Consider the following 27,793-nt stretch of genomic DNA (forward strand, 5'->3'; position numbering starts at 1 on the left):
ACATTTTCTTTTGCAAAACTTTACTTCACAAAATCCTGCCACACAAGTATTTCCAAGATGTTTCCTAATTTTTTTTTTTTATTTGTCAACTACATTCAGATAATAGGACCAAAGCTTTAAATGTGGACCATCTCTTACTGTCATTATAGGATTAATGGGACAAAACACCTGCAGTCACTGTGCTTTGATCTTTCGTTTTAAGCACATATGTTATAAGTATCTAAGAAGAAAAGAAGACCAGTGAGATTGTCATCCTTTTTGTTCCCTCCTGTCAATCTATGAGCTCCTTCACATCTATCTGTTCAATGTAATTTCAAAAACACTAACTCAGAATATTAACAACAGAAAAGCACAGCCAGTAAGAAATGCTAACGTAATTGCATCCTCAGAGTTCTTCAGAAATATTTACTAATTCATTGTGCAATTGTCTTTAAAATGAGCAGCTGGGAAATAAATGTTTTCTTCACTGCAAAACTGAAAGTATTGCCCCAAAAATTTAACAGATTTTTCCAAGACAAGTGTTTCAATTATAAATGCCTCATTTTTAAACTTCTCTCATTTTCAAGGCTGGCAGGTACTAATAATTCCAGAAACAAAAGAAGATATGATTGTAGAAAAATAAGGTATCTTCAGTAGCTGTAGCTCAACTGAAAGCTTATGGATTGAAGCATTAAAGCCCTCAAGGAATTACAACTTTGACACATCTGAATGTGATTTACTTTATGGCAAAGGGAAGTGTCATTATCAGAAGTGTTTACACTCATGTATGAAAATAAGTAGGTGAAACTGAGCTGGTGTTTAGGTTTTTGGTAAGGTTTGATTAAATACAACTTGAACACATTTCTGAAATTTTTTGTGATTTTGAAAATATTCACATACTTGCACAAAACAGGTAGCAATATTTAAATGTTGATGTAGTCATTACTAATGTGTTTGCAACTCTCAACGGATCGCAAGGATATATTGATCTGTGCAGAAATTAAAGTTTGAAGCTCTTGAGCTCCTTTTACAATCTGAATAAATCTTAGAACATATAAACCAGAGCACTACATTCTACTCAAATCAGTCATTAGAACATCCTGAAATAGGTATCTTAAACTGGTGTGAACTGTTGCACTAAAGCAACAGACTGTTCGGAATCCTAAACAGCTGTATTTTTGTCTTGTAAGCAACTGATACCACAAACAAGAGTAGGAAAGAGCTGTAATTTCAACCTATCTCAGGAAAGAACACAGCTGATTTTGTAACTGACAGTCAGGAAGGTGCAGAAACCTCCAGCAGCGAGGGGAGCGTGACAAGCTGGAGACTGGGGCCAGAAGGTTCTGAAACCTTTGCCACTGACACGAAATTTCTATTTTATCTTTTAGAAGGCTCCAGTCACCTTGGCTGAACCAAATTTCCTGTATATATAGAGCCGTGCTCTAGCCTATACCTGGTAAAAGATGAACAAGCAAGTAGGAAGGCAAGAATTTAAAAATGAAAATAATAAAAACATAATTAGTACATTTGACAATAATAGCTGTAAAATAGTGACTATTAAACAGTTTTAATACTAGTCTAATTAACATCAAGTTAAATTACATGCTTGTTTCCATTGTTTACAGGGTGTGAACTATGAGAAGAATAAACAGGGTTAAAATTATTTAACTAACATGTAACAAAAAGCAGCCATGGTTTACCTGGAGATTTTCTCAGCCTGTAGTTTTGTAAAGCCCAACTCCAATGGAGAGACATCACCTTTTACTACAAGATCAGTAATGATATCAGTAACACCACTCAGACCAGTAATTTGTAGAGGATCTTCTAAAGGGCTTAAAGTCAGGAGAAAAAATTGTTACAAATTTAAAGTAGAACATGCCTGTAAGAATTTATGCATTTATGCTTAAAAGGAGAATATTCATGTTGTTTAAAGAGAAGCCTTTGGCCTGAATATTCTTTCCCCTACATCTCACTATGCTAATGCATACAAGCAAAATCTGGGTTTGCGTGTAGATGCGTTGTCTTAAAAAAGTTACCAGCCACCACCTTAGCTCTGCTGTCATCCTGTACACTTCAGCCAACAATTAGCCCCACAAGTGTGAATGGGACAGAATGAGTGAGATCTCACTAACATCAGGGGTACTGCAGCAAAATGGGATTTAAGTAAACCATCCAGAAACATGGCTCCATCCAGAGCTGAATGCTTGACCTCCACTGGGGTGCATGAACATGGCTGGCCCAGAGGAGGCTGAGCCTGGCAGGCCAGAAGACCAGGAGCACCCACAAAGTGCTTCAGTCTGTTATTTTACCCTGTTTGTATGGTAACACTTCCAAAACTTTCTGGTGATAGCTGGTAGATGACTACTAGCAGCCGTTACATACCCTTGTTCAAAAACTAGTGCTTTGCACATAGAAGAAACATGCACATAGACAATAGCAGCATCTATATTAACAGCTCTGTTACTTGTAACTAGAAAGCAACTTTGAATGTTCACGCAGCATCTGCATGAAGTAAATTTAACAGGCATTACAGAAGCCAGAGTAAATGCCTGAAATTAGTTAATAAAAAGACTTCCATTCAGTTTGAAAATGAATGCCTAGGTTTTTACATAAGTGATGGTTCCACCTTGACAGTCCCCTTTTTGGTAGGAGTTTAAAGTAAACGAAGTTTCAACAAAGCCAGTATCAAAATACATACCTATCACATAGATCTTTGCCTGAAACAGAAACAGCCTTTGTTATTAAAAGTTTTGCACTTATAGACAAATTAGTAACACAAGTTAAGCAGGCCATAGGATAAAATACAGAAATATATCAACCTGAATATGCTAACATTAAAAATAAATCAATATTGAACATAAGTTTAATGACCCAAGACAGCATGTCATCAACTGCTAGGTTAATAGGCAGTCTTCAGAGAACATTAACAGCTCCCTGACTGACATGGCCAGTTTTGCTAGGAAGACACGATCACTCTTGTTAGTCTTCTGCCACAATCAAACTAAGTTTATTAGTTCCAACTGATTGGAAATGATAGGCTCCAATAAGCTACACCATGTTCTATGACAAATTAACAATTGCCATTTACTTGAAGAAGCCAGACTGCAAACTCTTGGAATTCAGGAAGCACAGCTGAAGAGCAGCATGGATGTTTTGGAAGGAAGAGCATTATTATCCTTCCTGACCCAAATTCCACTCTCAAAAAATTATAGTTGCAACTCAGTATCACCTACAGTGTTTTAGCTTGCAAGTAACAAGTTTGTACCTCGAGAGAAAACTAAGTGTATTACTGTTTATAAAATTCATCTGTGCGAGCATGCCATTTGAGATTCACTTCTGCTGTATGCAGATATAGGAGTTGTGTTTAAACACCTTTAAGATAGATTGCTGCAAATGTGTGTAGAAAATGTATGCTCACCTGAACAAAGTACATACCATTTAGAACTTAAGTGTAAGCAGTGCAGGCAATGGGCAGACAAAAGAAGACACACTGCATTTTTAAACACAGGCAATAGGTTGCTTGCATAGTGATCTTTCCCCTCTCGATTAATGCTACTGCAGTCTTCATAATTGCAAAAATCAATTTACTGTCAGTTTGCAAAATGAGATGAGACCTCAAAAATAATGTTTTAGGACACAACCAGCAGTTACTGTATAGTGATATAAAACAATTTATTTGCTGATGTGGGTTGGATTTAGTTGAGATTTCACCTCTCTAGAGAAAGGAGGAAGATAGAATGGTGACGAGAGATGATAAAGACAGCTTCGTGAGGAAGCTATGAGTGTTTCGTGGCACAGTGCCTGTTTATATTCAGGTAGACTTAAGAAATAATTACGTATCAGAACAGTGATGGGTTTCAGAATTAGATCCAAAGTCATTAATTTTTCTTCAATGATGGTGAATTTGAGTGCAAGTGTAATTCACGGCTGAACTGTTTTAAAAGCTTAGTGATACTGTTCTGTCATGGAACATATGAACACATTATCAGTATACATCCATGAAGCCATTCTAAATGACTGACAACTGACTTTTATGACCTCATTGGCATTGCATATAACAGCAACAAGAAAGTATTACATTAGGAAGAAAAGCTTTACTTATTTTTAAAAGGAGAAAAAGACAAAAATAAGCACTGAAGATTATACCAGAAGATGACTTTGTACTACTGTGAAATCTGGAAGCAGAAGCTGCAGAGGCAGGGGAGTGTGCTTCCAATGCAGTATAACTGGGTACAGGACATTGCAGGTTTAAGCCCTCCTTGTCATGACCTGTAACATCTGCAAAAATCATGCCTCTCAAATAATGTTCAGATTTTGTAAAAAACCAAAAAAAACAAAAAAACCAACAAAACACCAAACCAAACACTAATTAGTGTAAACCAACGGAAAAAAAAAAAACACAAAAAAACCCCAAACAAACAAAACCCCCCAAAAACATAAACCAAAAAACCCAAACAACTAAACCTCACCACAATGCATAAACTATTACATTTGTTAGTGGCATAGTTAGTTTATCTTAACAACCTGAACCAAGATCAGCTGTGCTTCACTATGACAGGGCACTACCACAGCTGTGATGCATGCACCAGTCCCATACACAGAAACAAAAACACTAAAATCTAAGTTGATCTGTGTGAGGCTAGTATCTTAAATAGTCCTATGTATAAATCATAGCCATGAGTCGGTTCTACCATTGGCTTTGTACTAACTTTGTAAGTAGACAGACTATGTTTTGTTATGACTGTAAAATGGACCTCACGTAGGTACCGCTAGTATGCTCCTCCTTGGCACAGTACAAAGCTATAAGAAAATAGTTCCTATACAGTCAATTGTTACACAAATAATAAACTATTCAATATGTCAGCTCTAGCAAACACTTCAGCTTCTGTAAGCTTTTATTAAAATCGGTAGATTTTACAACAGCCAGTGAAGATTCATAAAGGAAGTTTCTTTTACACAATGAAAACTGAAGATAACTTTCATATCCTTTAATATCAACAAGCAAAGCACTTATAAGCACCATGATTTATGATACAACAGAAATCTGTACTTATGTTTAAAACCCTTTAACCAAGTGCTGAATTATGGTTTTGGAAAACATCAAAATACTCACATGTTTTCAAATGCATTTTTGTTGAAGCAGTACCCATAATAATCATATTCTCTACCTTTGATATTCTTTCTTTCTCTCAAATTTCTGATTTTTGGTGCATATTTCAATGATGCCTTTTGGGAATGCATTAAACTTAAGTGGTAATTAAAAATTAATCAACTTTAACATTCAATTGCAAGTTTACTATCCTTCTGTTAACTGAACACATACCATCTTTGTTGATTCTAGCATCTTCAGAGAATGAAAGAGGAGCACCAAGGTCTGAACTGGCAGCCATTTCAAAATCTTCTATCATCTTCACTAGCTATAAATAAAACCCAAAAACTAAGTAATGATACTTTTTTCACGGTATTTCTCAGACTTACACCTCAGACATTCATGCAAAGTTCGCTTTTAATACATTTTTTTCCCTCAGAATCTTATACGTAATTTAATGGAGTATCCTATTTTGGTTCAAAACAAATAAAATTGTTCAGGAATCAAAGCAGCTCAAGTAGGTTCACTTCAACTAAAGATTTTAACCTGGATCCTTACTCCTTCTCTTCACCGGTCTGAACAACCCCAGCGCTTTCAGCCTCTCTTCATAGAAGGGGTGCTCCAGCCATCTGATCATATTCTTGGCCCTCCTCTGGACCTGCTTGAGCAGCACTGTATCATTCTTGTTTTGGGGGCCCCAGAGCTGAATGTAGTATTGCAGGTGGGGTCTCATTTTATGAAATGAATAGCACCAGGTTCCAGAAACAGTTACATATACTGCAGAGGCACAACTGCAGAAATCTTTGCCAGAAAGATCTACTGCTCAGATTGAACTTGTGTGCTATTCCATTCTCCCAGTTGCAGAGAAACTAAGTATTCTATCCATTCACTGAGTATTCTACCCATTCACTGAGATAATCACAATCCTGGACAGCATTTGGTCCGTTGTATGTAACCATGTCAGCCAGCAGTTACAGCACAACAGGTGAAAGAACTGTGTATTACTCTTGATTTCTCTCAACACATACTAATCAGACGTAAACATACATCATTCCAAGATGTAGATTTTGCCTTTAGCTGAAAGAAGTTACAAAATAAATTGTCTCAGACACAAGAGTTAGCAGTCAGAACTCACCTGTTTGGTATTTCTGAAATCTTCCTCCATATTTTCTGTAATGTTCTGTAATCTCTGTAATTGCATGTCCATTTCCTGCTGCTTTGTGGAAAAGGATTCTTTACCAATTACTTTGGATGGAAGCCCTGAAGAAGGAGCTCTGTCATCGTGATGTAGTATGTTCCAGGTTACACTATCTATCGCAGAATCTGGCTTATCTTCCTTTTGCACTTGGCTTGATAAATTTTTCAGATGATTGTCTTGGAAAAAAAAAAAAAAAAAAAAAAAAAAGAATGCACCGACATCTTTGAATGTTGGTGCAAAAACTGCACCAAATTAACTTCACTGTTGGTGGAAACCTGCAAACATTTAAGTGATTAGGCATAGCTGTGCTACACCTAATAGCATGTTTTAGAAAGCAGGAATCACAAAAGAATTTAGATGTGCAAATGTTTTTATGTATAAGGCTAAAAAAAGCTTAAGGTGAGTTGGAGAAAGGTTGCAGGCTTTCTGTGGGAGATAACAGTATTACAATGAAAGTATACACCTCTTTTTTTCTGACTTAAAAATAAAATGGTTTACCTTTCTTCTGAAGCACCTGGGGTGGAATTGCATTAGTAACAGATGCTATCATGTGATTAAGTTTTTCAGTTGATGGAATTTCAAGCTTATTATTTTGCTGTGCAGTAGCTGTCTCTTCTGCAGACTCAGGTATCATAGGCAAATCGTTAAGTATATCACTGTCTTCAATATCAATCACACTGATATATTCATGTTCACTCTGAAAAAGTTTATGAAGAATTATGTGGTATGTGTCTTGCATATATTAACCACCTCCTGTGTTTACTTTTTACCAGATTGAATTGAAAGGCTTTTTGTTTTGGAGACAAAATAACTACAGTCTTCCTTACAGTCTTATACAACTGACTAGTCCAGATGAGTCTCAATTCGTGCGGTAAGACAAACAGCACACTTAAAATTTGTTTCAAGTATTATGTACATTGGACCACTAACCAAATCAGGTGCATCTGACAGAAAGGATGGCAAAGGTGTCTCATTCACTTCAGTGGGGAATCTCTGGTTTAAATACGTGTCTTGTGCTGGTATTTCAGGAACACTAGATATTTCTATGAGAAAAGAATAAGTCAGTGTTATATTTAGAGTAACAGCCACAAAATTTCAGACAAACTATTTGGAAACAGGTCCGCATTCTAAATGGTAAGAAAAGCTTGGTAAGTATTTCTTTTAAAAAATAGACAACGTAGCTTAATAGGTTTATTTAATGTTCACTTCTAACAATAAATTAGTAGATTATTTGGTGACAAATTAGCAGAAAAATACTCAAAAGATTAAAACCAGAGCAACATATTGCAGTCTGAATTGCTTTTCATTTCCAATTCCCTCATGAATATACTAAAAAAGTGTATTTTTATTTGATCCAAATAAATGATACTACTTGGCAAGAAAGATCTCCAATAAACTACCTGCAAAGAAGCCATGCGATGTAGTAAAATATTCTTTCTAATGGAACAACACTTGAATTTTAAAAAGAAAGGAAAAGTTAATATGCTCACTTGGTACTATAGGAAAAATACTTAGCTACTGAATTATGCGTAGTACAATTTATCAAAGATTTATAAAACGGGGGAGAAAACCAAAACCAAAATAAATCTTTCTTATCCCAAAATCAAACTTACCTTCTATTTTTTGTTCTACAAACTGACCCAAAAGATAACTGGTTGGGAATAAAATCCCTATTTGAGACTGGAACATTGTTACCTGGCATATAGCTATTACACAACTTACCATATGCATAGAACAACTGTTTTAATTAGCTGAGCTACTACAGCTTGATTTCATGTGGAGCATCCCACTTATCAACCCATTTGGACTACATAACACCAACTCCCCAAGATTAACCAGCACTAAAACCAAGCTAAAATCCACAAATGTAATTCCTCATAAAGGAAAACAAAAGCACAGGTATAGTGCAGCATGAAAAATTCCAGCCAAACTTTTCGTAGTCTGTATTATAGTTATTTCACAGTTGGTTTTGAGAAGTAGATAAATTATCATCGTCTTATCTATATCCTGCATTAAGCTATCTCATTATCAAAAACCACGTTAAAATAGCAGTATTTTTGTACAATTCCACAAAACTAAATGAAGCAGAGAAAGACTCAAGCCACACCTGACACAGGAAGAGGCATAACCGACTCATTGTTTTGAGATTCAGAAATTTCATTTCCAGTACTGACTCCAACATCCTGATATGATTTGAGCACTGGATAAGGGGAAGGAAACAAAAAAAAAAAAAAGCATGAATTTAAGAAAAGTAAAGACATAGACGTCATTATCTGAATGGACATTCCTAACTTCCCAGCTCACAACCAAAGTTGGGGAAAAAGAGGTGGTGGAATAATTTCAGTGACATACTGTCTGAAATGCAAAGATAAAGTCCATCTAAGGTACAATGAGCTTTCAGAAAAAGTCACAGCAGAATTGACTTCGAGAAAGCATGTGGGGACTCTTACATGACTGCATCAGTAATATATTTATTTATCATAATTTTAATGTAAAATTGTGTGATTTATTTATCAGTATCTTCTGGTTTAATACTTTCTGAAACAAAAAGTTACGAGCATGAAAAAAATGTTTTTCCCCTTAAAAACTTCACTTTGGAAATTGACCAAATACTTCAATTAACAAGAAGCAACATCAGAAATAGTTGGTTGCTGTAGGCCGCAAAGGTAGCACTTACCTGGGTGAGTACTTGTATTTGCATCTTGAGTTTCTGCTGGTTTTTTTCCTGTAGAAGCCACATAATGCAGATCCGCTGAAACAGTAATTGCTTCCCCCTTTGTGTCTAAAATGTGATAATACACAATAGGCATCTACAAATAATGCAAATACTATAAATCTATAAAACCAGTGATATTGACTCAACACTAAGGGCTCCAACAGATTTTTCTTCGCATTTCTGACAGATAATTTTAACCTTTCCCTAAGCATATTTCATGAATTATTTTAAGAAAAGTCTGTACTACCTGCTTTGTGTGAATACGCAGATGTACTAAAACCTACAACGTTTATGTTGAATTAGTATCAAGGCTTAGTCTGGATATGTGATTTTTAAATTAGATGTTTCAGTATGTTGTACAATAACAATTTGGTTCATATTTTAAAAAGGGAGAAATATTTGACATGAATACCTTTCTTTCTTTACTGCTGTTCCTATAGAGATTTGCCAGCCAGTATTTCTTCTAATGTCAGATTTCAGAGAGTGGTTTGCATTTTGTCCTCTGATAGGACTAAATATTGTGCTGAATTAATGTACTAAAAAGAAGCAAATCTTTCTATAGGCACTGTTTTCACTTTGCAAGCTACAAATATTGCAAACATTCAGTTTCTTTCAAAAGAGCCTTATATTTTGTGTAAGTAGACAAAATTATAATAAAATATATATATTTCAAAACCAAATTATTTAGAATTTAAAATCATAATTTACAGCATTCTTCTGATAAATCACATTAACCTAAATCACATGAACGTAAGTCACTGTGAACCATAGTTACTGAAATTTGCTCAGCATACTGCTATTATTTTGTGAAGTCTGTTGTTTATAAACATAAATGCAAGGTTATCACTGATTCTTAAAAGAACCTAACATACTTCTATAGTGTTCATGAGAATTTTTCTGAAATTACAGATAATTGATAGAAGATCTTAAATTTGCATGCATCTCTTTCCACACCAGTAACTCAAAAACTGACTATCCCCAAAAAAACCTGAGTATCTGTTGTACATCCTGAAAAGTTTTGCTCTTGTTCTGGGGAAGGACTTCATAAGCCATCACACTGTATTGCCCATCAACTGCACAACTTGAGTTTTTAACACCTTGATGACTGCAGAGTTTTCCTTTGAAATCTAACAAACTTCTGTTCCTTGACTTAGTTTATTCAAGCACACAAAGCATTAAGAAGAATTGTACTTGCCCGCTGAAATGAAAAAAACATCTTGAAGGTAAGAGGTAGATTTTGCTTCTTGATCCTAATATAAGAAGAAAAATAATTATCTCAAAAAATAGTTCCAATGCCAATTAAAGGCTTTCTTGATGCTGTTAACTTTCCAACATACCCCGTTTGAGTAAAGACTGGGGGAGGATCATTATAATGTACTTTTCTTAACCTCTTTTTTAATACTTCTGATCCATTCCAACTTAGTGGAATTACTGATTATGTAACATTCTTCCTCATATGTACCTTGGGGTCATCTGCAGTAACAAATTCCTCTGCTGTACTATAATTAACATCTCCACATCTGATGAGGCTCTGAAAAATAGAGCCTGATGCTCCTGAGTACTGATCTAGGTTTTAATCTGGTAGTGTTCCAGCTTGAAATCCGATACTTGCAAGGTTAACCCCCAAATACGTGAAAAGATAGCAGAAAAGCCTAGGCAAACAGTGAAACTCCATAAACCAAAACTCAGCTTGATGAAGCCCTTCTCAGTTTCTTGGCTGAGAGAAAACTGAGACCCCATGCTCCCTATACTCACTCTTGCACTGTCACAATTTAGCATCATGTGAAAAGAGTAATGCCTGGGTCATCTGCCCTAGCATTAGTAGGCTAAATATTTATTTATTTAAGTAGTTAGTGTTTGTGTATATATTCATTTTAAATGTACATAAACCCAAATATCCTACCAAAATAGACATGTTCTTGTCCCAGGCAAAACCAAAGCAACCTTGGAATATTTTATAAAAACAAATCTCTTCTTTACAGGAAATGCAAGACATACAGTGTTTCTAGGCTACAGCCTGAAGGAGATTTACACAACTGTTTTGGTTTACAGTTCCCTGCTTCTTTCTTTCTACTTAATACTCGAATGGAAAAGAAAAAAAAATATTTTTCTATACCTCAATCCCTGATTCAACAGCCACCACTGAATCACTGATACTGATGATAGAGTCATCTGGGCGGAAAGACACACTTTGTTGCTTCTTTTCCTCCTTCTTTTTTATTTGTATCTTATCACGCCTCTTTTGTCTGTCAACATATTAAATACAAATAAAAATAACAGCACTAAACCAATAAAAGTACCTATCATTTTCTAAGAAATGTTACTGTTAAGAAATATATAATGAAATAAAGATGGAAAAGACAAACATAATCGATTCAGAAACAGAGCCTATATCTTGACTTATACTGAAAAAGGATATCCCTTGTCAAAAATTACTACAGTGATGACACTCAGTGCAGACAGTAGCTTGTTAGGATTCACTGGGTAAGCAGCAAAGCACTTCATAAACAGTATACAGCAGACAGCCACAAACCACAGGTACCAGCATGCAAATCATTCCCCCTTGAAACTTCTTCCTATCAGTCTGGTAACAGCAACAGCCCCTTCATACCCTAATGCTAAACTTCTCCTGCTGAGTCTTTATTAATACTATTTTTTTCTCCTCTACTTTATTTGAAGCTTCTGTAAAAAAACTCCCACTGATTTCAAAGCTAGAACATATAGGTTACCAGTAAGTCTTTCAAAATAAAGACCCACTTTAAAAGTTGGCTTGCCTTTTTCTATTATTCTGCATTCTTAGTTCAAATGGTTCAACATCAGTTTTTAGTAACTGGATAGGTTCACTGCAGTCTTGTCCAAAGGAAGTACTGGGCACAGTATCATGCTGGTGGCATTGCTCAAATGCAATGAGATCTTGAAGTGGAATGAGTTTTGGTGCCTGAAAGTATTCAGAGAAAGAAGCAAAATGAAACAATAATGCAGGAAACAGAGGGGACGCCAGTCAGACTGGATGAAAATTTTGGATCTCAGTTATACAAACATCACTCCCATAGCTGTTTTAGAAAGTGAAAACAACATGAACAGCATCAGACCAGAATCTCAATGAATGTGTACGTGTGTAAACTATATTCTGAAAGTAAGCAAAAAAAGGGTTGGACTAGATGACTTTCAAAGGTCCCTTTCAACCCAAACTATTCTATGATTCGATATGAATTTTCTTCACAGAACATATTTCACTAATCTCTGCATTTCTAATGTATGTAGTTGAGGATGACGGCAGGAACCATGCAATGTAGACAAGGACTGAAGGAGCACCTTTCAAGGAAAATCATTTGCACTCCTTTCAACTGGAATGCATTATGTCTATTAGAACATTTTTCCAAACATCAAATTATGAATCCAAAGGTAAGGTTTTCTTACTAAGCCTTTTAGTATTCCATTTCTGCCCTTAAAAAAAGAGAATTCCTTACTGCATTCTTTGTATTTCTGGAAATAATTGTACTTATATTTCTGCAACAACGGAACTGGGTTTTGTCATATAAGTATTACGCAGTTTTTTAGACAGTAAATTCCTATATTCATTACTAATTTAGGTGACTGCTGATGAATGATGGAATGTGGAATCAATCTAACATCATTAAAAACATTTCCAAGCTTGCACCATGCCTAATATTGACATGTCAATGAGCAGGTACCTTAGTTACAGATCCCTTCTGGCAGCTGTGTCAAATGCTTACAAATTCCACAGTCTGGAAACATCAACTAATTTTTGATGAATAAGAAACCAGAAAACTATAAACCCCCTACAGTTTAGAAAAACATATTATTAAATCCAATACCTTCTTTTTTTGAGGTAAATTAGCATGGAGTAGCGATATTCCTGTGTGCTGTAGTGTTTCTCTGCAGTCAGTCTGCTTTGCTTCAAGTTTAAGAGGTAATAAAGTAGCAGGGATTGGCTGCCTTACAACTGGTGGAACTCTAGGTAATGGGTCAAGTTGCAAGTGCAACAGTGGAATACCAGCCAGGTTCTGAGTGATCAGTGCTTTGCCCATATTTACATTTGCAGAGGACTGCTGCTGAGGTGAAACTTCTTGCTGTCCTTCAAACTGATCTAGATTCAGATGTTTGGGAGGTGCCTTACGCACTGCTTCTGCCCATCTTTTCTCTTCCCCATGCATCTGCCTTGGGATCTCAGGGTCATATCCACACATATTGAAATCTTCTTTTGCCTTACTCCTTCTTGGTATGATTGCTGACTGATGATTCCATGAGGAATCTGATGAACTCCAAGCCACTCGTGGTACTGGCAGTGGTCTGGCAAAAGCCGGTGACATTTCAATTGGACGTAAAAATGCTGGTTTGCAATGATAACCTGGTTCAAGCTTAAGCAAAGGAAATCCATTTGAGTGATGCGGTTTTTTTTCAACAGGGAAAAACTTTGGTCTTTTCTGGATGTCTGCGGAAGGAGCTAGGAGATGAAGTGGATTAGTAGGTGCTGAAGAATGAAAACCTTGAAATGGTGGCATAAATCCCGTTTCTTTGCTGTGATTTTCTAACAGGCCTGAAGAAACATTCGCATCCAAATGATTCTAAATCAGTAAAGTGAACAAAACAGCATTTACAAGTACCTTGATATAGCAACCATGCACTAAATACAGAATCATAGAACATATATATGCACAAGTATTTTATACATCTTTTTGGTCTATAGCAATCACTATGAAAATATTTCATAATTTAGCAGGACAGATAACATGTCAGACATACAAAACAGTCTTTATAAACAACACTTTGATATACCTACTTTTATATAGCTGTTGTTGCTTTCATCACTTGAACTATTCCTTAGTTGAAAATCAGAGCTTTTTTGACTAGGTTTTCCTTTATCTTCTTGAGCAGGCACTTGTGTTTTCAGAGAACCATTGCTTTCTGCAGTGTGTGCAGGCTGGCCTCCTTCCAGGTGAACAGATTGCTGTTGTTGCAAAATTTGTTGCACATTTGGCAGGCTGGCAAAGGATGACTGTACTATTTGCATTAAACTCAGGAAGTTGATTTGCTGTAGCTGGGTAAACACACACAAAGATAACACTGTAAACAACAGGAATCTTAGCAAAAATTCTATCTAGGCTATGTTATAACTGTTCGTCATCCTGCTAGTATAAGTAACAAAATAAGAAACATCCTGAAGTTTTAATAATAATTCACTTGTATGATTGTTTACTGTACTGGACTTTCTTTCAAGACACACTAAATACCTGCTAAAGTAAGACAAATTCCTTCACCTTTTTGTGAAGTTTGAGTAAGTTCAAGGTCACATAAAACTGTCTCAATGTACTAAAAAAAATTAAATCCTAGTATAGCTGCAAAGTTATCACAGCTTCAGAATTTTCCTAATTAAAGCACACTGAATTCTGTGAAATAAAACACACTCAAATTTTTATTATTATATTACTCATTTTCTTGAGTCAAAAGTAACAGTTAAGTCTAAAATAAGTTCACAGTAGTTTATGTGGAACTCATAAGTTCTGAAGAACCCGCGGATGGACCTGACAATATCCATCCACAGGTCCTGAAGGAGCTGGCGGATGAAGTTGCTAAGCCACTGTCCATCATATTTGAAAAATCATGGCAGTCAGGTGAAGTTCCCGACAACTGGAAGAAGGGAAATATAACTCCCATTTTCAAGAAGGGGAAAATGGATGACCCGGGGAATTACAGACCAGTCAGTCTCACCTCTGTGCCTGGCAAACTCCTGGAGCAGATTCTCTTGGAAGGCATGCTAAGGCACATGAAAAACAAGGTGCTTGGTGACAGCCAGCATGGCTTCACTAAGGGGAAATCCTGCCTGACCAATTTGGTGGCCTTCTATGATGGGGCTACGAAACTGATGGACAGGGGCAGAGCAGCTGACGTCATCTACCTGGACTTGTGCAAAGCGTTCAACACTGTCCCACATGACATCCTTGTCTCTAAATCGGAGAGACATCAATTTGATGGGTGGACCACTGGGTGGATAAAGAACTGGCTGGATGGCCGCACGCAAAGAGTTGTGGTCAATGGCTCAATGTCCGGCTGGAGACCGGTAATGAGTGGTGTCCCTCAGGGGATCGGTGTTGGGACCGGTCTTGTTCAACATCTTTGTCGGTGACATGGACAGTGGGATTGAGTGCGCCCTCAGCAAGTTTGCCGATGACACGAAGCTGTGTGGTTCAGTTGATACGCTGGAGGGAAGGGATGCCATCCAGAGGGACCTTGGCACACTTGTGAGGTGGGCTGATGCCAACCTTACGAAGTTTAACCATGACAAGTGCAAGGTCCTACACCTGGGTCAGAGCAATCCCAGGCACGGTTACAGGCTGGGCACAGAAGAGATTCAGAGCAGCCCTGCAGAGAAGGACTTGGGGGTGCTGGTCAATGAAAAAATGAACATGAGCTGGCTTCAGTGTGCACTGGCAGCCCAGAAAGCCAACCGTATCCTGCGCTGCATCAAAAGGAGCGTGACCAGCAGGTCCAAGGAGGTGACCCTGCCCCTCTACTCTGCTCTCGTGAGACCTCACTTGCAGTATTGTGTGCAGTGCTGGTGCCCTCAACACCAATAAAAAGGACATGGAACTGTTGGAACAAGTCCAGAGGAGGGCCACGAGGATGATCAGGGGACTGGAGCACCTCCCGTATGAAGACAGGCTGAGAAAGTTGGGGCTGTTCAGCCTGGAGAACAGAAGGCTGCGTGGAGACCTCATAGCAGCCTTCCAGTATCTGAAGGGGGCCTACAAGGATGCTGGGGAGGGACTTTTCATTAGGGACTGTAGTGACAGAACAAGGGGTAACGGGTTCAAACTTAAACAGGGGAAGTTTAGATTGGATATAAGGAAGAAATTCTTTTCTCTGATGGTGGTGAGGCACTGGAATGAGTTGCCCAGGGGGGTTGTGAATGCTCCATCCTTGGGAGTGTTCAAGGCCAGGCTGGATGAGGCCTTGGGTGACATGGTTTAGTGTGGGGTGTCCCTGCCCATGGCAGGGGGGTTGGAACTAGATGATCTTAAGGTCCTTTGCAACCCTAACTATTCTATGATTCTATGATTCTAACTACACACAGAATACTTTTAAACCAGTCATTATCTCCGTTTCTTTAAATAACATAGTTTGCATACTGTGAAAACTATTTTCAATAACAAGATTCTCTCACCTGAACTAACTTAAACATTTCATCTTGGAGCATCTGCCTGACAGTTCCTGATGTGTTTAGTTTCTCTTCTGTAGGGACTTCTTCCTTGACTTCTTGCTTCTTTGCAAAAATGGAAGTAGCAGAGGCAACACTTGACATAGTTGACACAACATTCTGAGAAGGCTGATCATCACTTAAAGAAATATCTGTATTACTTAAGAAGGAAAAGAACAAAACTATGAAAAACATTCATAGGCAGAACACCTATATGAGGTTGCCTTAAATCGACCTGAAAAATTTTAAAGATACCTTAATTTTTCTAAAGCATAATTAATCTCTAGGAACAATTTAGTAATTAACACTGCACAATCTTGACTGGACAGTATGTACGATATCTTTTTCCTAATACTTCCTAATACACTGAATGAAGAACAGTAGTAAAGGTGTAAGTGCTACCCAATATTTTAGTCATGAGGATATTTGAAATGGTATCTTCACTAGATATACAGGCAGAAAACAATGATATGACAGAAAGAGGACAGGTTAGTCAAAAAACCAAACAGCTGATTGTTGGAACTAGATGATCTTAAGGTCCTTTCCAACTCTAACTATTCTATGATCCTAAAATGGAGAAGGACATTATTAACTGGAATAAGAGAAACAGCATATTAACTTTTACTTAAATAACTGAATGTGGCTTTATATATTTGGAACTGAAAATCAGTAACAAAATTTTAAGATCAGAAAACAATTGAAATAACTTGTACCAGATGATACAATATATTGAATTTTCTCAGAGATAATTAGATATTTCAGTAGGTAAAGACTATTAAGTAGTTAAGTCCTTAAGTGAAGAAGAGATTGCTAGAATTTACATTAAGTTACAAAGAAACTGAATGACTTCACCTACAGCAACAGAAATTGACCCAAAAGACATTTCTCTATTTAAGAAAAATGCTAGCATTGCTACGTTACAGGCAACTTTTGGAGTACTTTTTGCAACTGAACAGATGGCTTCCAATCATGTGAAGAAACATAAGCATAAAGCAGTGGCTAGTAAGTAATACTGAGAAGGTTTTGGGTATGTAATGTGTGTGAATGGGCACAGGAAATCTTCTGGAAGACAGAATGTGTAAACATGGCCCCAAAGCCTAAAACTTCGAGAATTTTACAATTTTTTCAAGCTGACATGAAAAACTTAAGAAGGAAATGAGATTAGAGACACGTAAATGGAATCCAAAGTGATATATAGTTCAGATCTTCCTCTAAATGGAAAGAGCTCATAGAAGACCATTCTAGAAGTGAAAGTCTGAGATTAACTCCTGAATCCTTCTCCCGATTTCAACATTCTCTGTTTATAGAAATACATATTTATGTGTATCTAGCAGTTACTGTAGGACATATATATTTTAAGAATTTAATTAAAATATAAATAGGTCTATTATGCTACTGTTTCGGTGTTTTACACAACAATGTACCTTCTATACATACAATGATTTTGTCCGGAACTAGGAAAGAAAAGTATTCTCTCGAAATCTTGTAGTTCTGAGTTAACCTGTTTGATTCACGTGATAGTCTGCACAAGAACTAAGAGTATATTATCCTCAATGGTTACAGTACAAAAAGGTTTCAGCAAATGCCACTTAATACTACCGCTTGAAGGTACAATATACTGTATCTGCAAATACTTTGTAATCAAACCTATGTATCATGTTACTTTATCCTGAAAATTTTATAGGGACAGTCCATTTCTTATTATATAAAATATTACAGGTTTATCTTACCTGGGAACTTCTGCATCTTCTTCTAAAGAAAACAAGTGAGAAATGGTGCCAGTGACAACCTCAGTCATGCTACAAAGAAAGAAAAAATGAGTACTGTAAATACTACAATACTTTGTTATGCTGTTTATTTTCATTTCATATACACTTATATACATATGGGCGTGTTTATATATATAAAACCTCCCAAAAAAGAATTTGTATGAGACAGAATACCTGAAAGCTGTATCAGAGCTATACTGATCCACATTGCTTCAACTACCGTGTTATACTGCAATTTGACCTGGCAAATATTGACATCTGTGCTTTATCTCCCTAGCAATAAGAAACCAACTCAAACAAAAGCACTGAAAAGGTTCTGTCTATTCAACACAAACATGAGTGAAAAAAGAGGTTGATCTGAGTTGACAAAAGAAGAGAAAAATCCAATTTAAGCAATGCTGATAATATCATTACAATCTGCATTTCTAAAAAAGAAAAGCCAATATTGAAAGAAATTCGTGGGTATTGTATGTGCAGTTATTTTTGTTTCTCTCAAAATAAAAGATACACCACTTTAAACCAGTTCAGGATGATAAGTCCTTCCATTTAAAATTTTTTCATAAACATTATATATACACAGGAATTTTTATTTATGTGCCATCACAATTATTCAGATTTTCTAAACACTAAAACACTCAGGCACTGTATATCAGAGGAAAAGTTTTCACTACTACAAATTTAGTGGAAGCAAGAAGAAAGATAACTGAAATGTATAGGTTGATACTTTTCGGTCATTAGAACAAATGAAAAAATTCCTGAAGACCAAGATTCTGTATGGTAAACATAATAAACTCTGTGTTTACAGAATACGAAGTTTCTTTCCTTGAAAAACTTCAGAGAAATCACGCAAACAGTATTCTATTCAAAAGATAATTTGTCTAACAGGTTTATGGACCTGTCCCATAATTTTATACACCTTTATAAATGTAGATATATTTCAGAACAAAATTTTTAAAATATCATAATGAAGTAAATTTTTAAGTTGTACAAAATACCTCCTTCCTCCTTTCACGAGCTAACAAGTTTATCGCCCATATCCATTTTTATCTCACCTTCTGCTCCTAGACACCAACCTCTCTTTCTTCTGTATCATGTAACAAATTAACTGCTAAAATTTCCTAGAGTAAGAAATCCCCACCTGTCTTTAGCCTGAAGATGCTGCCCCTGTTCCAGCTCTGGAGAATGAACTATGTATCTGAAAGCTTTTCCAGTTATTCTCTATCGTTTCCCCAGATATAACATACACATTCCCCAAACCATGCCTCTTTTATTTGATCACTATTGAATAATTGCTCATCCAGCCAGCATTTTGTATTGTGAAATTTGTATTTCAATATGTGAAACAGATGACTTCAATTTTTGTATTTGTTGAGTTTTGACTAAAAATTTAAAGTAGTTTTGTTAAAGTTAAAAAAAAAAAAAAAAAAAAAAAAAAAAAAAAAAAAAAAAAAAAAAAGTCTCTCACGCATTCTCTTCAGCCTTCCCTTCTGTTGTTTTTGCCACATTTTGATCTTCCTGGGGATTATCTACTTCTGAAAAGGAGATCTGCTGGAATATAAAAACATGCATATGGACTTGTAAATTTTTATATCGACCTTCTGTTTCAATGAAGTATTACTAGCCTAAGGCAGACATACTTTTGATTGATCAGCCACTCGAAAATATATGACTGAAAAATAACCAAAATTACATACTTGTCAGAGCACAGCTACAGATCAGAAATAAAGACAGCCTAATGATCCATTTGGGAATCTTTCTTTCTAACTCATTATTATGATTCTTCATTTTGAAATTCATATCCATAAAGTACCCTGAAAAAACACTCTGCTAATCTCACACCCCTTAGATAAAGATGAAAATGCAGAAAACCCGATTTATTTATTTACCTGCTTTTTTATATGTGTGTGCATACATAATCTTATATATTTATTTGTGGTGTTATACACTATATTGATTTAATGTCATTTACATGTAATTGTATGTACTGTGCATCTAGGCATATATGTAGTTTTACAAACAGTGAATTTGTTTCCAGAAGGGCTCACAGCAGATCTCACTTTACTACTACTTAATCACTTGTGACTTTTATCACTGATTGAAGCAGGGAAAAAAAGAATCAATCCTAAATGCTTGTCGTGGTTTAAGCCCAGGCCATAAATCAGAACCACGAAGTCCACTTCCCCCCCACCTTTCTTCCCTCCGCTTCTGGAGGGACGGGGAGGAGAATCAAAAGAATGCAGCTCCCACGGGTTGAGATAAGAACAGTTTAGTAACTAAGGTATAACACAAATCACTACTGCTACCACTAATAGTAATAATGATAAAGGAAATAACAAGCAAGAGAATACAACCGCTCACCAACCGGTACCTCACCCCCACCCTGCCATGATCCAGCCCTTCCGGGGACTCTCAGTTCTACTTCCTGGGCATGACGTGCTGTGGTATGGAATACCTCTTTGGCTAGTTTGGGTCAGGTGTCCTGTCCCTGCTTCCTCCCGGCTTCTCCTCCTCCCTGTCAGAGCATGAGACTCACAAAGTCCTTGGTCAGGGTAAACATTCTGACCAGGAACTGAAAACATCAGCTTTATCAGTAATATTCCCAGGTCGAAAGTCAAAACACAGCACTGCACCAGTAGAAAAAATGACTGCTACTGCTAAACCAGGACAATGCTTTAAGCCCTCAATTTCTTACTTGTATTGAGGAATTCAGGGTATTTTGAAAACAGCATTCATAATAATCTGATACTCCATGCAAGAGACAGTAACTTGCCTTTCCTCTTTGATGCTCTATAGGTTTGATTTTGACAGAGCTACTGGACCTCTTTGGAGTTTCATATGGCTCCTCAAAGAACTCTACAAAATAAACACAATTACTCTAAGTCAGAAAACTACATGACATACAGCACTGTTACGTGATTTCTGTCAATTGATCAGATGAGCCTATATTTTCCCTTCCCACAAAGAGAAAGGGATTCAGCAATGTCTCAGAAAATTCGAAACTTCTGCTCTAACTAGTGATGATAAAGACACCTGAAGGAAAAAAAAAAAAGCTTATTTTCACAGTAGGAATATGATAAACAACCTATGCATACTCAGCTCTTAAAATTTTCAAATCCTATTTTACACAGTTGCATTAGTACTTTTGAATGAAAAGAAAGAATGAAATACATTAATATATATTGTCTTATCTTTACAGCAAATAGACATTATAGCCTTAAACAGTCTTGAGAAAACAATTGTATAAAATTTAGTTATAAAATCTATATAATAGTAATTTCAACAGAACAATAAAAATTTATTTCAATTTTTTGATTAAATAAACAAAGGGACATATATTCCTATTCAGGCAAAACTCCTACTGTCTTAAATGTCAGAGCATAGCAAAACGATCTACCACAAAAACAAACCTATATCTGATGTTGTATCTATCTTCTGAACAAATGGTCCCCCTTCATTATGATCTTCAGTCACATGAGGTACAGAATAATTCCCACATTTAAGTTCCTTCTTATTAAAATATTTTGACTTTGCAGACATCCTGGTAATTTGAATTACAAAAGATAATTAACAATAGAAATAATGTAAGTATCTTAGTTTAACTATGCTGTTTGTCTCAAAATGCAGGCTAATGCATAGTTGTAAAATAAACAGTACCGTGAAATAATCAATCTTCATCTAAATTTTCTCTGAATTTCACTTAAACCAAGACTAACACTATTTTTAGATTACATTTATCTCCCTCACTGAAACTTCCTTTATAAAACAAATAAAAAAAAAACAACCTTGTGAGAGAAGATACACAATAATGTCTCAGAAAACTAATACCAAAGATTTTTTGCCTCTTCAGTGTAGCAGAAGATAAAGAGAAATGCCACAAAGGACATTTCCATTATCACAACTGTGTAAGATATCAACAAAATATTTACTGTCTTTCCATCTGTTTTTCTGCATGCATATGAGCATAGCTAGATTACAGATTCAGGTTAAAATAAACTAACACTGTGAACTCTCTTCTCAACATGAAGAAAATTATACTAAAGAGTGAAAGTTTTACAAATCCTTTGAGAAAACCATGACATCCATTTTATCAGAAAATTACGTTCTATTTCCACATCACCAAGTTTACAAACAACCGTGGACAATTCACTTCATATGCAACAGCCACATAGTTTTCTAGCTAGAGGTACGTCTACTGATGAAGAATATTTAATCTGCTTCATGCAGCTGTAAACAACATACATGAATTTGAATTTGCACTAAAAAATAAACGTGTATATAACATGTATTAACAGTAGAACTCTTCATGCTGACATGCTGCTTAGCTGACCAATTAAGACCAATTACAGTTCTCAGGTTAAACAAAGGTAAGTTACCCCAAACCAGTTTCACAAAGATCATCGTAGGCTTGTATGCTCTGGACATCAACAGAAGGATTGGCCAGTATGGAAGAGCCTTCATCCATACTACTTTCTTTCTCTGTCCTAGACTGTGCTTCTGATAGAGATGCAAATTCTTTTAGATTTTGGTTATCCAGACTCTATTAATAATGACAAATAAAATTCACTAGTTAAAAAAACAACCAAACAACCAAAAAAACCTGATACTCTCAAAAAACTCAACAATTACATACAGTATGTTTAACTTCACCCCTTTTCTCTATTACAGAGCTCAGAAATTCTGGATTTACAGTTGCTATGGAACCTAAGTTTCACCCCTTTTTGCATTAGCTGAAGGTATAGTCCTTTGATTTGTCTGAAAGAAACATAAAATTAGAGAGATCTGTCGTCGTCAATTGAGCATAAGTTGTCAAAGACACTGTGTGACAATATTCTCTATACAAAGATACATAATGAGATTTGGCCTTCATCACACTCAATACAAACTCTAAAATTATCACTGAAGACAGCGTAAGTGGCAAAAAGCCATACATCACCATGCACTTAAGATGCACACACTAAATTTCGGCAGTAAGTTCTAAGTAAGATACAGGTGGCACTTGTCAGAAAACAGAAAATACACCCCCAAACCAAGACAAAAATCTCTTAACTGGGAGAAAAACCTCCTCAAAAAAAACCTCCACAACCCTCTCCCCTCAAAGCCTTTCATGCAAACTTAATTAGAGGATCAATGATCTAGGTGTATCTAAATACAAAGCCATACTCATGAGGTTTTTCTGGAGATCTTTTATATTAACACACATTGTCCAACTCTTCGCAATACTGCTAGATAGAAATTCAGAATTCACTTTTCACCAGTTTAACTAGTTTAAGTACTCAAGTCAGACTGTATCTGCTGCATCCTCAAAGACAAGTGTATCTAAACTCAAGTAACCGCAGAGAAACTAATTCTTTGTCTTGTTTTTCCACTCCTATCTCTCATACTAGGTTTTTCCAAAGATAATGTCTAAAACTAGATACAGAAGCTATATTTCTAGGAATTTGGTCAAATAATATGGTATCTAGATACATGAGTCAGCTTTTGAACAGGCCTTCCAAAGAGACTTTCATCTCCAACCAAAGTCTTCCTACATAGAGAATTTCAGTATTCCTGAAACGTTTCCCTTTTCTTAGCAACACTTAAAGGAAAGGCTATCAATCAGTATTCCAGGTTTTACTGAGAACGGAACTATGAGGTAAAAGATGTGTGTGATTTTCTTTACTGACATAAATAACTCACCATTTCACTGACACACTTATCCTCTTTCTTACCTTAAATTTTATGCTCTTTTTCTGAGATCCATCTCCATATAACTGTTCTAACAGCCACAAAGAAGTAAGGACAGCAGCCGCTGATGTTTTCACGCGTATCACTGGGAGACCTTCTTGTAAGGAATCTTGTTTATTGGAACCGCAGGGGAATCTTTTATAAGACCATCTGATCATCCACTCAAGCAATTTAGCAATATTGCTCAACTTACCCATCAATTCTACAGGTAGTTGCTCTCCTGGTACAATATCAACCATACCAACAGTTTTGTAAATGTACTTAGAAGTTGCCTGAGTTTGCAGGCTTGAGAAAGTATGGTTAGGGAACGTCTGGCTTGCTGATGCAACAGTGACTTCTTGATTGTCACTCTGAGCTCTGTAAATGGACTTGTGTTTTAAACCAAATAATCCGTCATTAAATCCTTTCATTAGGGTACACACAGAAGGTTCTGTTATCTGTAGAGTGGACCGTAAAATGGCTTGATTTTCAAAATTATTTTGGTTTTCATTACAGACAGATGCTATTTCAGGATCACAAGATGCCAGGGCGAGAGTATAGCAAGAACCTGCTCTAAAGACACTTTGGCTCCTAGTTTTGCCCTGTCGACGTTTTAGTGTTGTATGAACATCAAAAAAGAGAGAGTTTAACTCATGCTCTCGAAGAAGTCCAGAAAAGCTAGTAAGAAATGGAATTCCAAGGTCACTGTAGTTCACCAGGTCTCTCTCAAGAATGTAACTCAAGAAGAGTTCTAAAAAAATTACATATTCATCATCATCACGTTCAAATTCCCATGCACCAACCACAGGCATAATACATTGATCATGCATATCTTCTCCATATACTTTGTCTTCAGGCTTTGTTTTCCAGTTAAAAGCTTTTATCTTGCATGTGGTACTTTTACTACCTATTTCACCTTGTCTCTGATGTTCATAATCCCTGTAAACAACAAATGTAAGTACTGTTAACATCAAAATCCATTGTTAGAAGAATTAACATGAAAAAATAAGTAAATGCAACATTAGCTCCTTTACTTCCTACTGCTAAAAATGGGAACAACCCCAGATTTACATTAAAACTTCAGTATTAATACATTAATAATAAAGGTGGCAAATTAATCAAATTCAAAATCCACAGTTTTTACACAGACAGTAACTCAGTAGTACCTATCATATATGAACGTGGTCATAGCTGATAATATTACACTTCAAGAATGTATTAGTCACAGAGTAACTGACATAACATTGGCATTTCTAAGATGTGATAAATTTGTAATTCTTTATTTGATAAATTACCCAATGTGACAAGCATCCAGTCTAGTGAAAAGATTACTTAAACAGGATGAGACAACTTTTTTTAATTTTGGTTTTTTAATTTAAATAGGAAGATCTCTGCTGCAATTCTGTTCATACCTTTGGAGTGAAGGTGTTTGAGCTCTCATTTCTTCAGCAAACAAAGCATCAGAAACCGTATCTGCTGTGTCACCATCACTATATACCTGAGGGTTCCCAAGATCAGTAAGCGTGCTTCTGCTTAGACTAGTGCCTAATGAGAATCTGTCATAACAGTGTTCATCATTTGCTGCTCCCTCTTCTGCCGGCTCCCAAATATTAATTTCTATAGGGCCTATGTTCTTTATTACATGTTTCAAGGCCTTCATTCTCACTTTTTCAGTAGCCTGTATAACAACGGACATAATTTCTTCACTTTCAGAACCTACCAAAAGAAAAAAAACAAGAGGTTTTAAATACAAATTTCCGCATCTCAATAATTCTCTCAAGTTGAGAAGAATGAACTTCAAATTGTCATAGATTACAGCCATTTAGAAATACAGACAGAAAGTGATAAAGCGAAGGAACATCACCAACTTGGAAGCCATGATATTCTGTTATTGGCACAAACATATCAGAAGGAAAATGCAGAATTTGCCACAGAACTCTCTCAAAGTTGTCTAACTGAAAACTGTAATTTTTTTACATGGATGGTATGACAGAAGGTATTGTCACAAGTTAATAAATACTTGGGGTAAAAAAAGGAAAGTTGGCTTAATATTTTGTGAAGCAGGATGCACACTACCTTTAACAATACTGTGTCTCAGTCGCTGCTGAAGTTCATGATATTTATCTCTTAGTGGAACTCTTATATCTTCAGGATTAGGAAATGCTTTTACAAAAATCTCTGCCACCTGCACAAAATTAAGTGTCTTTTTAAAGTAGCAAAAATACAAATAAGGTGTCATTTCCAACAGAATTTATACCACTAGGAAGTCTAACTAGTAAATTTTACAAGGAGAAGAAATATTTGTGATAATCTCCATTGCTTTTGTTCTAGCTTAAATGTCTTTTACCTTTTTCACTGGTGGCAACTCTCCAAGCAGACTCAAAATTACATCCTGAACTAATTCCTCAGCATTCATGAACCTGCAGAAAGGAAGCATTCGACAAGCCCACTCCACTGCATTCAGACAATGCTCAATTCTGGAGGCATCATATTTATTCTTCTTCAGATCCTAAAAAAAATACCTTGCTATAGAAACATTAACTGATATGAACAATGTATTTCAGGTACATTATTCATGCACTGCAAATAGTAACGATTCCTTGCTAACAGAAGATAAACATCTCTAGTTTAACCGTCAAATAGAGAAGTAGGATGTGATGCTAGGAGACAGATCAAGGTTGTTATAAATCATAACTTATGTATTAAAAATAGAGCAAGCTTTTTTAAACCAGTTTAGGAAACAATCTTGTAACACTTTGCTACAGATCTGTTTGCAATCATTTAGAATAAAACTTGAGGATTTGACTAACATACTGAAAGCAAATATTTTTACTGTGCTTTAAGGTGATTATAAATTCGTTTTTAAGATGGAACAATTTATTTTGAAACAGTCAGTGGTTTCTATGTCATTTGTCACTGTCTCACACAGCACAGAAAAACCAGAATATCTACTATTTAAAAAAGAGCCTTCCTGTTTATTTAAAGCTTGTTTTTTCTGGTTAAGAGAAGTACTGGACTTGTTTTAAAAAGGAAGCAACCTTGGATAAAGACAGCTGAGTTACTAAGCCAGATTCTGTACTGTTACAGAATATATGACAAATATCATGTTAGTATCTTTCTTTTTTTTCCTTGATCACCGACAACAATTGACGAGGGTATAAGTAGAGAAAACATGATTAAATTTTAACATTTTTATTATTATTTTAAAAAATCATATATATTTAACACACCAAATGGATATCAATTTAACATTTTTGGTGTGTTGAATACACATCCATCAGGTAATACCCAAATTATTTTAAGCTAATTAGAAAAAAAAGTAAACTTAGGTAGACAACAAGTGCAGAAACTATTGCTCATCTGATAGTATATATTCAATTAGAATCATAGGATCATAGAACAGTTAGGGTTGGAAAGGACCTTAAGATCATCTAGTTCCAACCCCCCTGCCATGGGCAGGAACACCTCACACTAAACCATGTTACCAAAGACTCTGTCCAACCTGGCCTTGAACACCCTTCTCTGCAGGGCTGCTCTGAATCTCTTCTCCACCCAACCATTAGCTGTGCCTAGGATTGCTCCAACCCAGGTGTAGGACTTTGCAGTTGGCACGGTTAAACTTCGTAAGGTTGGCATCAGCCCACCTCACAAGCATGTCAATGTCCCTCTGAATGGCAATTCTTCCCTCCGGCGTATCAACCGAACCACACAGCTTGGTGTTATCGGCAAACTTGCTGAGGGCGCGCTCAATCCCACTGTCCATGTCACCGACAAAGATGTTGAACAAGACCGGTCCCAACACCGATCCCTGAGGGACACCACTCGTTACCGGTCTCCAGCCGGACATCGACCCATTGACCACAACTCTTTGTGTGCAGCCATCCAGCCAGTTCTTTATCCACCGAGTGGTCCACCCATCAGATTGGTGTCTCTCCAATTTAGAGACAAGGATGTCATGTGGGACAGTGTCGAACGCTTTGCACAAGTCCAGGTAGATGACGTCAGCTGCTCTGCCCCTGTCCATCAGTTTCGTAGCCCCATCATAGAAGGCCACCAAATTGGTCAGGCAGGATTTCCCCTTAGTGAAGCCATGCTGGCTGTCACCAAGCACCTTGTTTTT

General features: G+C 36.3%; 1 protein-coding gene across 1 annotated transcript in view; it reads right to left on the reverse strand.

Moving 5' to 3' along the window:
- Positions 1–27,793, reverse strand: part of CPLANE1 (ciliogenesis and planar polarity effector complex subunit 1) — a 64,397-nt gene that overhangs the window by 6,938 nt on the left and 29,666 nt on the right. Inside the window, exons 22-45 of the mRNA XM_080637536.1 lie at positions 26,021–26,182; positions 25,750–25,858; positions 25,086–25,389; positions 23,679–24,612; positions 22,344–22,507; positions 21,378–21,508; positions 20,741–20,823; positions 19,436–19,518; positions 17,932–18,000; positions 16,169–16,361; positions 13,787–14,044; positions 12,822–13,571; positions 11,757–11,920; positions 11,099–11,228; positions 10,178–10,232; positions 8,944–9,048; positions 8,374–8,466; positions 7,197–7,309; positions 6,765–6,963; positions 6,204–6,442; positions 5,303–5,396; positions 4,126–4,257; positions 2,678–2,696; positions 1,680–1,811 (exon numbers count right to left, since the gene is read on the reverse strand). Coding sequence (XP_080493662.1) covers positions 1,680–1,811; positions 2,678–2,696; positions 4,126–4,257; positions 5,303–5,396; positions 6,204–6,442; positions 6,765–6,963; positions 7,197–7,309; positions 8,374–8,466; positions 8,944–9,048; positions 10,178–10,232; positions 11,099–11,228; positions 11,757–11,920; positions 12,822–13,571; positions 13,787–14,044; positions 16,169–16,361; positions 17,932–18,000; positions 19,436–19,518; positions 20,741–20,823; positions 21,378–21,508; positions 22,344–22,507; positions 23,679–24,612; positions 25,086–25,389; positions 25,750–25,858; positions 26,021–26,182 — 4,715 coding nt within the window. The remainder of the gene's footprint in view (positions 1–1,679; positions 1,812–2,677; positions 2,697–4,125; positions 4,258–5,302; positions 5,397–6,203; positions 6,443–6,764; positions 6,964–7,196; positions 7,310–8,373; positions 8,467–8,943; positions 9,049–10,177; positions 10,233–11,098; positions 11,229–11,756; positions 11,921–12,821; positions 13,572–13,786; positions 14,045–16,168; positions 16,362–17,931; positions 18,001–19,435; positions 19,519–20,740; positions 20,824–21,377; positions 21,509–22,343; positions 22,508–23,678; positions 24,613–25,085; positions 25,390–25,749; positions 25,859–26,020; positions 26,183–27,793) is intronic.

This window comes from Psittacula echo, assembly GCF_963264785.1.
Source record: "Psittacula echo genome assembly, chromosome: Z".
Classification (NCBI taxonomy): Eukaryota; Metazoa; Chordata; class Aves; order Psittaciformes; family Psittacidae; genus Psittacula; species Psittacula echo.